General features: G+C 45.1%; 1 protein-coding gene across 18 annotated transcripts in view; it reads left to right on the top strand.

The window, feature by feature from the left end:
* EPS15L1 (epidermal growth factor receptor pathway substrate 15 like 1) overlaps positions 1 to 13,770 on the top strand; it is a 97,828-nt gene that overhangs the window by 64,886 nt on the left and 19,172 nt on the right. For 15 of the 18 annotated variants that reach the window (XM_036415838.2, XM_036415832.2, XM_036415834.2 and 12 more), the window contains 4 exons: positions 368 to 418; positions 1,965 to 2,101; positions 7,398 to 7,458; positions 8,234 to 8,316. In XM_036415838.2, coding sequence (XP_036271731.1) covers positions 368 to 418; positions 1,965 to 2,101; positions 7,398 to 7,458; positions 8,234 to 8,316 — 332 coding nt within the window. The remainder of the gene's footprint in view (positions 1 to 367; positions 419 to 1,964; positions 2,102 to 7,397; positions 7,459 to 8,233; positions 8,317 to 13,770) is intronic. The other 3 variants (XR_004984043.2, XM_036415837.2, XM_036415847.2) reach the window with 1 other exon arrangement.

Genomic DNA, 13,770 nt, shown 5'->3' with positions numbered 1-13,770 from the left:
TGCAGATTTGGAGGGAAGCACCTTAGGCAGCTCCTGTGGCTCAGATGTACGGAGCTCATCATGGCTCCTGGGGGGCCATGTGATTGCGGACTGGGCAGCCCCAGGTCCCCTGTTCTTATAGCGAAGGCATGTGAGGGGGAGATGAGATACTGGAGTGGCACATGGCGTAGAAGGAGAAGAGTGAATCCTGGCTTGCACATTTTCTCTGGCTCTGGCCTGGGCTGAGCAGCCAGAATACCTTTCACTTCATCTTACATCCTAGCCACCAAAACCTGCCTCAGCCAGTGGCCTTCCCTGCTCTCCCACTTTGATAATGCTAGGGTCTTTTCTACCGTAAAGCTAAACGTTTCTCTCTCCTCTATTCTAGGTGACCCGTTCCAGAGTGACCCCTTCGCAGAACAGCAGATAGCTTCCACAGGTAAAGCCTTTGTTAAAAGACGCATTTCATGTACTCGTCCTCAGAACAGTCTGGTTTCTAGTGCAAACTGAAGGCAATGTAAAATATCTTCCAGTCTCCTCCCCCAAGCTCTCCCCCCACAGGGCAGCAGGGAAGTTCGTTTCTGAAGGAAACTGGCAGTCACGTCGTCCCTCCCTTTCACAGTCTGGTGCTCTTGTTGCCAGTCTCCCATTAGAACTAGAAAAGGAGCTCCCAGCAGCCTGGTGATTGTTACCCACAGCAACTCAGACTCTTGTGCCTGCTCATGTCACCTGTGGCGGCTTCAGGGGGCCCTGTGCAGCACACGCTCGTGGCAGGACTTCGGGCCGTCCATGCCGAGAGGGGCGGCAGTGTGCCCTGGGAAGGACGGCCGTTTGCATTGCACGAAAGCCTAGTGTTTTGTTCTTTCCTGGCGATGGTGGCTTTCCCCCTTCTCTAGTTACCATGCCGCAGCCCGCATTTGAGGGGAATGAACACACTGTGGTTGTGGTATTGGGATCACTTTGCCTATAATTTTAATTTTCTTTTTTTTTACTGAGATAAAATTCACATAACATAATTGATAATTTTAAAGTGAAAAAGTCACTGGCGGCCACTATTATCTCTCTTTAGTTCCAGAATATCCCCATTACCCCAAAAGGAGACCCCGTTCCCATTAATAGTCTCCTCCCCACTTTCTCTCCCCCAGGCCTTGGCAACCACTAATCTGCTTTTCTCTTGCTATGGATTTGTCCACATTGTTTATTATTTTAAAAATCGAATTAAGAGGTATAATTTAAAGAATTCACTAATTTTAAGTATGTAATAAGATGTTTGTTTTTTTTAATTGTAATTTAGAGAGAGGAAGGGAGAGAGGGAGAGGAACATTGATGTGAGAGAGAAATATTGGTCAGTTGCCTTCTGCACCATGGGTATGTGCCCTTATTGGAAATTGAACTGCCACCTTTTGGTGTTCAGGACAACATTCCAACCAACTGAGCCACACCGGCCAGAGTGAGATGAGTTTTTTTAATTTATTTCTTTTCTCTTCCTCTTTTTTCCTTCCTTCCTTCCTTCCTTCCTTCCTTCCTTCCTTCCTTCCTTCCTTCCTTCCTTCCGTCCGTCCTTTCTTTCTTTCTTTCTTTCTTTCTTTCTTTCTTTCTTTCTTTCTTTCTTTCTTTCTTCTTTCTTTCTTTCTTTCTTTCTTTCTTTCTTTCTTTCTTTCTTTCTTTCTTTCTTTCTTTCTTTCTTTCTTTCTTTCTTTCTTTCTTTCTTTCTTTCTGTGAGATGAGTTTTGACAGATGAGTACAGTCATGTGGATAATGAACCTTTCCATCACCTTGAAAGGTTCCCTTGTGCCATCTACCCCCAAACCCCTAGGTCTCTGGCAACCACTGACCTGCTCTCTCTCACTATGGTTTTTACCTTTTCTAGAATTTCACCTAAATGGCATCAGTCAATTATGTGTTCTTTCATATTTAGCTTCTTTCACTAAACATAATGTTTATTCATAATGCATTCTTTTCCTCCTTTCCAAAACACTTTGTAGATCCTTTTGGAGGAGATCCTTTCAAAGAAAGTGATCCATTCCGTGGCTCTGCTCCCGATGACTTCTTTAAGAAACATACAAAGAATGACCCGTTTACCTCAGACCCATTCACGAAAAACCCTTCATTACCTTCAAAGGTGAGTGATGTGGGAAGGGGGAGTATCTGTGTGCATTGTGCCTGTGAAGGCAGCCTGTCCTGTCTTCCCCTCTGGGTTGAATTGGGATTCTGTCCTTTGCTCACTAAGCCTGATGCCTGTGGGCAGTGTAAGGCCAGGTGGTTCTCTAGCAGCCAGGTCATGGGCCAGGGCTCATTCCTGAATGGCAGGGTGGCGGTGGCTGTGCCTGTGGGTCCTTGTGGATCATCTTGTGAAACATGTGTGGTCCAGGGAGCCCAAGTCAGGAGGCAGCAGTGTCTTGAACAGCTGTCATTCCTCTGTCCCTTTCTGTGCCCCTTTACTTCAGCTCATGCCCGTCTGCTGGGTTCTCTGCTCTGTCTCTGTCCCAACTGCTGCTCTGTCTCCCAGCAAAAACAAAACAAAACAAAGCACCACACACTTCCATACACCAGCCTGGCCTCCACCTGCTGTCTTCCTAGTGCACAGCACTGACAGAGCCAGTGGGGTCAGACTGCCTCAGTGGGTCCCAGTCACGGCAGGAGAAAGCCCAGACCAGCCTGGCTGCACTTAGTGTGTGAGGCAAACATGACCCCTGCCCCCAATGTCTAGTAAACCATGTATTTTGTACATTAGGTCGCAAGGTGTTTTGTGATTGAATAATTTCTGAGACTTATGTAAGGGTGGTTTGTAGCCTCACTTAGTGTTCTAGGTTGCATCTCTGTTCCCACTTACACATTCCTTTGTCTTCTTCTTCCCATGGACCTGTGTGTGCATCATCAGACCCAGAGTTCCTTGAAGGCAGGGGTTCATTTGTAACATTTCTATCTATAGGACCTGTCATGGAATATTCTTTTTTTGTTTGTTTTTGTTTTGACGATCTGTTCTCTTAATTAAAAAAATTAATGTTTTTATTGATTTGAGAGAGAGAGGAAGGGAGAGGGATAGAGAAATAGAAATATCGATGAGAGAGAAACATCATCCATTGGCTGCCTCCTGCACAGCATTTACTGGGGATCAATCCTGTACCCTGACCAGGAATTGAACCAGTGACCCTCTTGGGTTCATGGGTTGACACTCAACTACTGAACCACACTGGCTGGGCTGTCCTCTTATTCTTTTTAAATATATTTTTATTGATTTCAGAGAGGAAAGAAAAGGGAGAGAGAGAGAGAGAAACATCAATGATGAGAGAGGATTATTGATCAGCTGCCTCCCCCAGGCATGTGCCCTAAACTGGAATTGCACCTGCGACTCTTCAGTTTGCAGGCCGACACTATCCATTGAGCCAAAACAGCAGGGCATGTCCTCTTATTCTTTATCAATTTGTTATTGTTTCCACAAGCCAACTTATGGCTTTGGTAATTTTCTCTTCTGTTTTCTGTTTCACTGATTTTTGCCCTTTATTACAATATTTCCTTCCTCCTATTTATTTTGGGTTAGTACATTGCTTTTCTGTTTCTAACATCTTGATATCTAACCATAGGCCATTGATTTTAGACCTTCTTTTCTAATGTGTTTAAAGCTACACATTTCCTCTAAACACTGCTTTAGCTTGCTTTCCACACATTTTGGAAAGTAGCTATGCAAGTCAGTATACCACCAACACCACCCACACATTTGGATATGTGTCTTCATTGTTATTCAGTTGAGATATTTTCTAGTTTCCCTTGTGATTTCTCTGAACCATGTGTTATTTAAAGTGCATTATTTTGTTTCCATATACTTGTGTTTTTTTTCTTTAGGTATTGTATAATACTGATTTCTAATTAATATCTATTATTATTAGAGAACATATTTGTATGTTTTTATTGAGACTCTGAAATTTATTGTGACTTGTTTTATGGTCTGTGTTGTGAACATACCACATACATTTAGGAAGAATGTCTGCAGTTATTGGGTGTCATGGTCTATAAATGCCAGTTAGGTCAAAGTCGATTGTGTTCAGGTCATCTATGTCTTCACTGTTTTTGTTTTCTGATTCTTCCAATTGCTGAAAGTAAGGTGTTAAAGCTCCAATTATTGTGGAATTGTTTATATCCCCCTTAATTCCATCAAGTTTTGCTTCATATATTTTGAAGCTTTATCAAGTGCCTATCTATAATAATAAAACTGTAATATGCAAATCTACTGAACGGGCAAACAGCAAAACGACCGTCCTGACAGGGATGAGATGGCCTATTCTTACACGAATTCCGTGCATCCTCTAGTACATGTATAATTATTATCTGATACAGTGACTTTTTAAAAAAATCATTATAAAAGGTTTCTTATTTTTCTCAGGTTATATCTTTGTCTTGAAACTATTTTATCACACATTTAAAGTAGCTACTTTATCCTCCTTTTGCTTACTATTTGCATCATATTTTTTTAATGCATTTATTTTTAACCTATTTGGTGCTTATGTATGAAAGGGTTGGCAGGGTTGGTTCTTTCTTTTTTTAATATATGTTTTTATTGATTTTTAGAGAGAGGGGAAGGGAAAGGGATAGAAAGATAGAAACATAGATGAGAGCTTCAGTCACTGTCTCCTGCATGCCCCACACTGGGGATTGAGAATGCCCTGACTGAGAATCGAACTATGACCTCCTGGTTCATAGGTCAACACTGAACCACTGAGCCACACCAGCCAGGCTGAAGGATATCTTTTGAGTTGGCTATGTAGTTGGGGCTTGCTTTTCTATTCAATCTGGAAAACTCTGTCTTCTAAATGAGTTCATCCCTTAACATTTAATGTAATTATTGATATGGTTGGATTTAAACCTAGTATTTTATTGTTTGCTTTCTTTTAATCCTCTTTGTTTTGTACCTCAGTTGCTCCTTTCCTGCCCTCTTTTGGATTGAGAGTTTTCTAGAACTTTCTTACATCTATTGGCCTTTTAACTATGCCTCTTTGATTATTTTTTAGAGGTTGCTCTAGGAATTAACCATATACACTTAATTTTTCATAGGCTACTTGGAGTTAATATTATATCATTTAATGTAAGATTTAGAAAACTTGCAGCCATATAGGTCCATTTATCCATCTCGCCTCAACATGTTGTAGCTGTCCTGTGAATGGAAAACATGTAAATGTATTATAAAGCCAGTAAGTTGATGTTATAATTTTTGCTTTACTTCATTGTATTTTAAAGAAACTTTAAAGAGGAAAAAAGTGGTCTTTGATTTTTACTCATTGATTTACTATTTCGAACACTCTTCATTCTTCTCTCAAGATCTTATTTTCCCTCTGTTATTTTCCTTCAACCAGAAGAATTTCCCTTGGCACTTCTTGTAATACTGGTCATTGTAATACTTTGTTGTCATTCTGGAAGGGTTTAAGTGCCCAAACTGGTAGTATTTTTTTGTTCCACTGCCTTGTGACCTTCATTGTCCTAGATGAGAAGTCACCCATCTTTCTGATAGTTGTTCCCCTATATGTAACATATTTTCTCTTGCTGCTTTAAAGAGCCTCTCTTTACCTTCACTTTTCATTAGTTTGTGAAGTGTCTGGATGTGTGTTCTTTTTGTATGTATGCTGTTTGAGGTTTGCCGAGGTTCTTAAGTCTGTAAATTATGTCTTCCACAAGTTTGGCAAGTTTTCAGCCATTATTTCTTCAAATATTTTTTTTTCTACCCTGTTGTTTCTTTTTCTTCTCTTTGTGTGTTTATGGTTATACCTGTATTAGACCTTTTGCTAATGTTCCCACAAGTTCCTAAAGCCCTGTTTTCTTTTCATTCTTTATTTTTCTTCTTCAGATTTGGAATTTCCACTCTTCTATCTTAAGCTTTTGCTCACTTTTTCCCTCTCTTCTTTGTTTCTTTAGTTGTCTGTTAAGATCTATCTTTTTATTCCAGCATATTTTCCTTTATTTCATTGAGCAGTTACCACTGCTTTAAAGTTGTCATCCTCTGAGAATTCCAACATCTGGGTCATGTTGGGATTAACTCCATTGATTGTCTTTTCCCTTGAAAATTAGCTACATTTTTCTGGTTCTTGTATGTTGATTTAGAAATGTTTCCCGTGCATTGTGGGTACTCTGTTATGGACACTGGATTCTGTTACATTTCTCCAAAGAGCTTGAGTGGTTTAGTTTCACCAGGCCATTAAGTTAGTGAGATTCACACTTCAAACTCCCTGTAAGTTGCTCTCCGTCCACAGGGGTAAGCTTGAGACTTGGGCAGAGCTGAACATGGAATTTGGGCTTCCATTCTCTTCCTCTCTTTTCTGGATCCCTGTCCCTTCCCATGGGTGTGTCCAGGCCTCCATCTTCTGGTCTTCAGGCCAGAAAGATGGCATTAAAAGAAAAAAATCATAGCCCTAACCAGTTTGGCTCAGTGCATATACCATTGGCCTGCGGACTGGAAGGTCCCAGGTTCGATTCCGGTCAAGGGCATATACCTTGGTTACGGGCACATCTCCAGTGGGAGTTGTGCAGGAGGCAGCTGATCAATGTTTCTCTCTCATCTATGTTTCTAACTCTGTCCCTCTCTCTTCCTCCCTGTAAAAAATCAATAAAAAAAAATATACCCCAGGAGTGAGGATATTTTTCCCCCATTGATTTTGAGAGAGAGAGACAGGGAGAGAGAGGGGTGGGGGAGGAAAGATTAGTTGCCTCTGGCACATGCCCCTGGTCCCCGACCGGAGTAGGAGTAGGATTGAATCTGCAACCCGAGTACATGTCCCTGACCAGGAATTGAACCTATGACCCTCCAGTGCACAGACCAATGCTCTAACCACTAAACCATGCTTACCAGGGCAAAAGATGTCATATTTTATTGAAGTCTTAGCCTTCCTATATTCTCAAATATAGCTGTCAAAATGGAAAACTCAATCTTGTACTATACATGGGTTTGAACTACGCGGATTCACTTATACAATTGGTAAGTTGTTCACAGGTCAACTATAATTTTCATCTGTGGTAAAGAATTGGCATATGTGGAGAGTGTATTGTATTTATACACTGATTTTTAACTGTGGGGGGGGGGGTTAGCACACTTAATACTAATGTTGTACAGGGGTCAACTGTCTATTTTTTCTGGCATGTTTTGATTTTCCTCCAAAGCCTGCCTTCTTTGGTTCACTTCCTAAGCCTTCAGGTGGTTGTTATTGGTTTTTTCTTCTTTTTAATTTAATTTTGTTAAGACTTTATAGGTATTATCTGCAGGAAGGGTCAGTCAGTTGGGATTTCATTCTGCTGAGGTTTAGTTTTAATGGTTTTACCCTCCCCAAGGCCCAGCACCAGATACGGTACATGTAGATGTCAAGAAAATTTGTGGGTTGAATGAATACATGGGACAATAAACTGCTTTTCACTCTTTCCTCTTTTCTTTCACTCAGCTCGACCCCTTTGAATCCAGTGATCCTTTTTCATCTTCCAGTGTCTCCTCAAGAGGATCAGGTGAGACTGATTGCTTTTTTTTCTTTTGACTCTTCCTTAGGCAGTGGAAGGAACTCATCCATTTAATGATTTCATTTCCAAAACTGGTGTGTCCTCAGAGTTTATGTCATTAGACAGTAGTCCTCAAACCCTCACCAGAGGCAGTTCAGCCAGAGGTCCCCCTCGCTGTTCACCTTCCCGAGTAAGTGCTGGCATCTTTCCTGAAAGGAAGCTCAGCAGTAGGAACTAATTCTGTAATAACACCAACGTTATTGGGTTACTCTTTACTCATTCCTCTGTATAAATCTTTGATTTGTACCTTGGAATTTTTCCTAAAAGAATCCAAAGTTTGATCAAGGGTACTGGTTTTTGCATTAAGGGAAAGGAGCATTTGCAGACTCCCCCTGGCTTTTGGGAATAGGCCCTGCCTGGTCCTGTGGCCTTGCTGGCTTGTTGGTTACAGAATTTGAGGTCATAGGTGGGCATAGGAGTTTACTCCAAGCAAATCGCCCCACAAAAGAGAAAGCTCAACAAAAATCTCTACCCACAGGTGACTACCTCCTGCCAGTCGTGTGGGTGGTGGGTTGCTGTGGAATGGCTCCTCTTCGCCCTCTTACCTCCCCTCATGAACCAGTAGGAGATCCCCATCCAGAAGCATGACCCCCGCAAACAAATGTGACCTCCCAGATCTCCTGCCCCCAGGGCTGTTGGTATCGAGAGGCAACACTTTCCTTTGACCCCAGGAGGCATGTCCTGGGACGCCCTGTAACTCTGCCTCTGTTGGTGCTGCTTGCAGGTCACTATGGAACTTTAGACCCCTTCGGAAGTGGGTCCTTCAATAGTGCTGAGGGCTTTGCGGACTTCAGTCAGATGTCCAAGGTAAAGCCCCTCCCGTGGAGCACCTGTGCCTCTGCAGGTCATTATGCCGCTTGTGATGGTCCTGTCGTGGCTGCCAGGGGTAGTTGTTAACACCACATACGTATTTCCTTTGTACATGTCAGACTCTGAAATGCACCCTCACATGACGCCATGAGTCAGAGGACAAAGTCTAGAAAGTACCTGTGTCTGTGATTAGAACTGTTTTCCTTCCTCTGTGCTAAACTGTCCGAGCCTCCAATCCCTTCTGAGGCCGGAGCCCTGGCACCACAGGCTGGTAGGTGGGAGGTGTCTGGAGGAAGTGGGATAAGTGTCAGACTGCCTGTGGACAGAATCCCAGTGTGTTTGGAAAGGGAGAGTTCAGTGAATAAATCCATAGGTGAAAAGTTCAAGACAGACAACATCCATGCCATTCTCAGGCTGGACATCATTTCCTTGTGGCTATAGGTACATTAATTGACTATGGATGTAACTCCAGATGGTGTCAGAGTGCTGTCTCGAGAGTGATTTGGGGAGGAGCTGAATCTTTAATGTAGCAAGAAGTCAGTGGATCATGTCCAGAATGGACAGATCCAGAACTAGCAGTAGAACTCCATGATTACTGAGGTAAATTTCAGAAGAAACTAGAAGTAGAAAACGTTGGCTTTCCCAAGTGGGAAAGGCAGCATGCTGAGGGTCTTCTGTTCTTTTTATAGCCTGTAGGGTGTCTTGGTTTTAACTATGAGCATGCATTTCTTTGAAGAATTCAGGAAAGCGTTAGGTATGCTGTCTTGGCCTGTGTGTTCTACTCCTTCTGTTAGCTCCCAGGCAGGTGAGGGGGGATCTCTCACAGATGAAGAAGCTCATGCAGTACAGCCTATGGCCATGGAGCAGTAGAACTCTGCTTTCTTCATTCATTCTTCTTGCTCCTGGCCAGGTATCATTGATCCCTGGGAGGGGAGGACACAAACAATACATCCCCATTCTCTCTTTTTTAAAAAAAAGAATATTTTATTGATATTTTACAGAGAGGAAGAGAAAGGGATAGAGAGTTAGGAACATCCATGAGAGAGAAACATCGATCAGCTGCCTCCTGCATACCCCCCACTGGGGATGTGCCCGCAACCAAGGTACATGCCCTTGACCGGAATTGAACCTGGGACCCTTCAGTCCGCAGGCAGATGCTCTATCCACTGAGCCAAACCACTTTAGGCCATCCCCAGTCTCTTAGGTTGTAGTTGGGAAAGGCTCAAGCCAGATGGTGCAGAAGGGACTGGGGAGGAGCACCTGGAGGATGTGGGAGCCATGCACCCACATCGAGGAGTACCCTGCTTGTCCCCACCAGTACCTTCACTGCACCAGCTCCTCGCAGCATCCTGCTTGCTTGCTCCATGTTCATTCAGCCCTAGGAGCACACAGTTGTCTGGGCACTGAGCTCTTGTGGTTAGCAACATGTGATTGTGGTACACAGCTTCCGAGAAGCATTTGAGATTCTGTTTAGGTTTTCAAAGAAATACGCTAGCATACTGTTGAGGTAGCAAATCCAGCTTGGAGAGTGCCCATCGACTGCCGCAGGAGGGAACCCAGAGGCACCTGGGTATGGGATTATCCCTCACATTTGCTTGTTGCTTCGTGGCTGTGACACGTGCCTGCACTCCTTGAGTGGAGCTGTGTGCTCTCAGCTTCCATCCCTGCTTAGCAGACGGGAAACCATCTCTTGAAATCAGAAAACTTCTGCCACATGGCAGCATCCCCAAGAAAGGGGCTGATTGGATTCTCAAGCTGTTACTGTGGGTCATCTCTGCAGGAGGCTGGCCCCAGAGGCAGAGGGAGTGAGAACTAGCAGTGGTCCAACTAGGACAAGGATAAGGACAGGGCACAAGGGAGGCCCTCATTTCAGGAAGTATCTCAGTAGAGGCTATGGGCTCTGAGGCTGATGCAGGATGGCCAGCCACCCCTCCTTCCTCCAGGCAGACTCTGCAGAGGCCCCAGAGCCAGGCAGTTCTGAGCCTAGGTCATTTCTTCTCGTTCTAACCTAAAGTTGCACCGTTCCCCTTGAAATTCCAGTTTACTTCTCCTTGTTATCATGTCCCCATCATGTCCCCACACACGTGCACTTAATGACTCCATAGCCAGCGCCCCTTCCTGTTGGCAGCCCTGTGTGGGGTGGAGCTGGATGGGGCCGTGGAAAACTGCCTCCAGTACTCCATTGTTTTGCTTCCACGATCCCATCCGCTCCTGACCTCGTGCCACTAGTCTCACTAAAGACCAAGCCCTAACCTTGTAGGTCTGTGTTTCCCTTTTGGTTCCCTCTCTGTTTTTCAAGAACATCATGTGTATAAATAAAAGGCTGAGGGAAACGAAAGTAAAGTGGCAAGAAGGTGTGTGGGGTTTTTTTTTGTTTTTTTTTTTTTTTGTGTGTGTGTGTGTGTGTGTGTGTGTGTGTGTGTGTGTGTTTAATACATTGCCAGCTTTCCCCCATCTGAGCAGGGTTGTCTACCTTCCTCTTGGCTGAAGGAAAGTAACGAGGCTGTGATGTGACTCCAGTCAATTCCTTTGGGAGCTTCTTCAGGCTTGCATTCCTAGCTGAGGTGTCCCCAGACCCAGAGAGATTTTTCTAGACCGTATCAAGCCTGTTACCCAGCTTTCAAAACACATTCCCCCAAATAGATTCAGGGAGCATCTGAGAATAAAAACAAGACCCCAGCTTAATTAGTTCACACCTCTCCTCTGAAAAAGGCCATCTATGAAACAGGCGGCTGGTTGTTAGCCCATGAGTTGTTTTTCATGTTTGTTTGTTTTTGTTTTTTTTTAGCTAGGCATTTCTCTTTAGGGATTTTTTTTGAACCCAAAACACATTTCTTTTAGAGCTGCTTTTTTTCATAGTTGCCCCTTCCTCCTTCCCTCCTTTCCTCCCTCCCTCCCCCCCCCCTCACTCTCCCCTGCACACTTCACTCTGGGTCAGCCTAGAGAGAGAGCCCCTACTGACTTTACTGAAACCCTTCCAAAAATAGCAGCTTTCCTTGAAGTCACAGCCTGAGGAGAAATAAATCGGGTTCCAAAGGAGGCTTCTTGGGAAACTGGAAGTTGTGAAAATTGGGATTTGGAAATGACACAGGCTTTTGAGTGTTAGAAGTGATATAGTTCACTGATGTGGGTACACCAGGCATTTACGGCTGAAAACCTTTCACATGGGAGCAGGCTGCTTCACTCATTGTGTTTAAACAGAAGAGGGAGTGGAGAGTGCCCAGCCTGCCGGGAGAGTTACTGTAGCACATGGGCCAGCTGGGCCAGGGGACTCTGCACCCAGAGTCTTGTGGGGGAGCTGTTCAGAGGGCTCTGGTGTCCCATCCCCCAGAGCTAATACATTGCCAGTTCTCAGGACCATTTCTGGGGTCCCTGTGGGGGCCTCAGGGCCCGTCGTGCTGCTGTTCTACTAGGAAAATGGTCTTGATTTCTGCCTGTTAGTCTCAGGCTGTGGGACATTGTGCGAGCTCAGGCTCTACGAACAGCAGAGGCAGAAGCACTGATGTTCCCTACTTCTCTGTGTCCTTTGCCCTCACCCCATTCTTTCCCAGACAACAGACCCAAAATCACCCATTTTATTTTTTAAATTGATTTTTAGAGAGAGGGGAAGGGGAAGGGATAGAGAGATAGAAACATTGATGAGAGAGAAACATCATTCTGGGGATGGAGCCTGCAACCCTGGGAATGTGCCCTGACCACGAGTTGAACTGTGACTTCTTGGTTCCTGGGTCAACACTCAACCACTGAGCCACACCTGCTGGGCTAAATCACCCATTTTATTTTTATTTATTTTAAAAAATTTATTTTATTGATTTTTTACAGAGAGGAAAGGAGAGGGACAGAGAGTTAGAAACATCGATGAGAAAGAAACATCTATGAGCCGCCTCCTGCACACCTCCAACGGGGGACGTGCCCACAACCCTGGCACATGCCCCTGCCCAGAATCAAACCCGGGACCCTTCAGTCTGCAGGCCGAAGCTCTATCCACTGAGCCAAACCGGTTTTGGCTAAATCACCCATTTGAAAGCTAAGCTTCAGGTCAACACTACCACAGTTCCCATGCTGCTGCCCCCAGAAAGACTCTGCAGATGACTTGCAGCAGCAGACAAAAGTGTTGGGAGCTGAGAGGTGTTTGCAGATTCTTGTGATGTCTGAAAGAATACCAATCACATCCACATCTTTGGCATGGTAATAACCACACTGTCTTTGTGCTGACTTTGTCCGGAGCCAGTTGGAGCAATTTACATATGACCTTGTGTTTTGGCCTTAGCCTATGATCTATGACCATTATTGTCATTATTGTCATTATTGTCATTGTTGTCATTATTGTCATTATTGTCAGCTTCACAGAGGCCGTGACTGAGGCACTGAGGCTGTTAGTAGGTGGCAAGACTGGGCTTCCAGACCCCACCCCTGACCACCGTGCTCTGCAGCCTGTCCAGGCAGACGTTCTAGAAACTTGAGCCGCAGATTTTGCTAACAGACTCCCTGACTTGTATCTGAAAGGACAGTGACCACAGAGCCTGGGAGAGGGGAGCAGCAGCTGTGGGGAAGGCACCTTTCTGCCCTGCCACAGCCCTGGCAGCCCCACTCACTTGGAGCGAGGGTGGTCTTGGCAGAGAATGAGTCTGGGGAGAGGGGAAGGGTGGCATTGCAGATCCCCATCTTCCTTGGGGCCTTCTCCTACCTGCTGGCCCTTTGGCCTGCTCTGCTCTTGTCTACATCCACATGTGTCTCCTTCACAGGCCTGAGGACAGTGATGCTCTGCCCAGAATGTGACCTGAGACCTACCATGAGGTTTCAGGATGCTAGAGCCTAGGAGAGGGTCCAGAAGCCCTGGCCCAGGAGGCATCTGTCCTGGGTTCCCACTCTGACTCCTCAGGTGCTGTGTGACTAGCAGGCTCTGTCTTCTCTCTGTGCCTCTGTTTCCCTGTGTGTAAAATGGAAGTGATGGGCCCTAGCTGGTTTGGGTCAGTAGGTAGAGCATTGGCCTATGGACTGGAGGGTCCTGGGTTTGATTTCGGTCAAGGGCACATGCCTGTATTGCCGGCTCAACCCCCAGTAGTGGTCATGCGGGAGGCAGCTGATCAATGGTTCTCTTTCATCATTGATATTTCTCTCCCTTCCTCTCTGAAATCCATAAAAGTATATTAAAAACCAACAAACAAATAAATAAAGCGGAAGTGATGGCAGAGACAGCATCTCCTAGGCGGGCTGCATCCGAGTGCTGGGGTAGGGGCCAGCGTGTCCAGTGGTGTCAGCTGAGTGTGTAGAAGCCTTCTGGACCCCTCCTCCCTGTGGGCTAGCCGTCTGCCCCCAACCTGAGACTAAAGTTCATGACTAGACACCAGAGACAGAGGAAGCTCAGTTCCTGTCCCTGTGTTTGGGTCCTGGAGGGAGGAGCAGTGCACAGCACAGCCCCAGCGACGGAGGCAGGTCCTTCTCCCTGCT

This window comes from Pipistrellus kuhlii, unplaced genomic scaffold (assembly GCF_014108245.1).
Source record: "Pipistrellus kuhlii isolate mPipKuh1 unplaced genomic scaffold, mPipKuh1.p scaffold_m20_p_52, whole genome shotgun sequence".
NCBI classification, from domain to species: Eukaryota; Metazoa; Chordata; class Mammalia; order Chiroptera; family Vespertilionidae; genus Pipistrellus; species Pipistrellus kuhlii.
The sequence above is the reverse complement of the archived record's forward strand: the minus strand, read 5'-3'. Positions and strand labels throughout refer to the sequence as shown.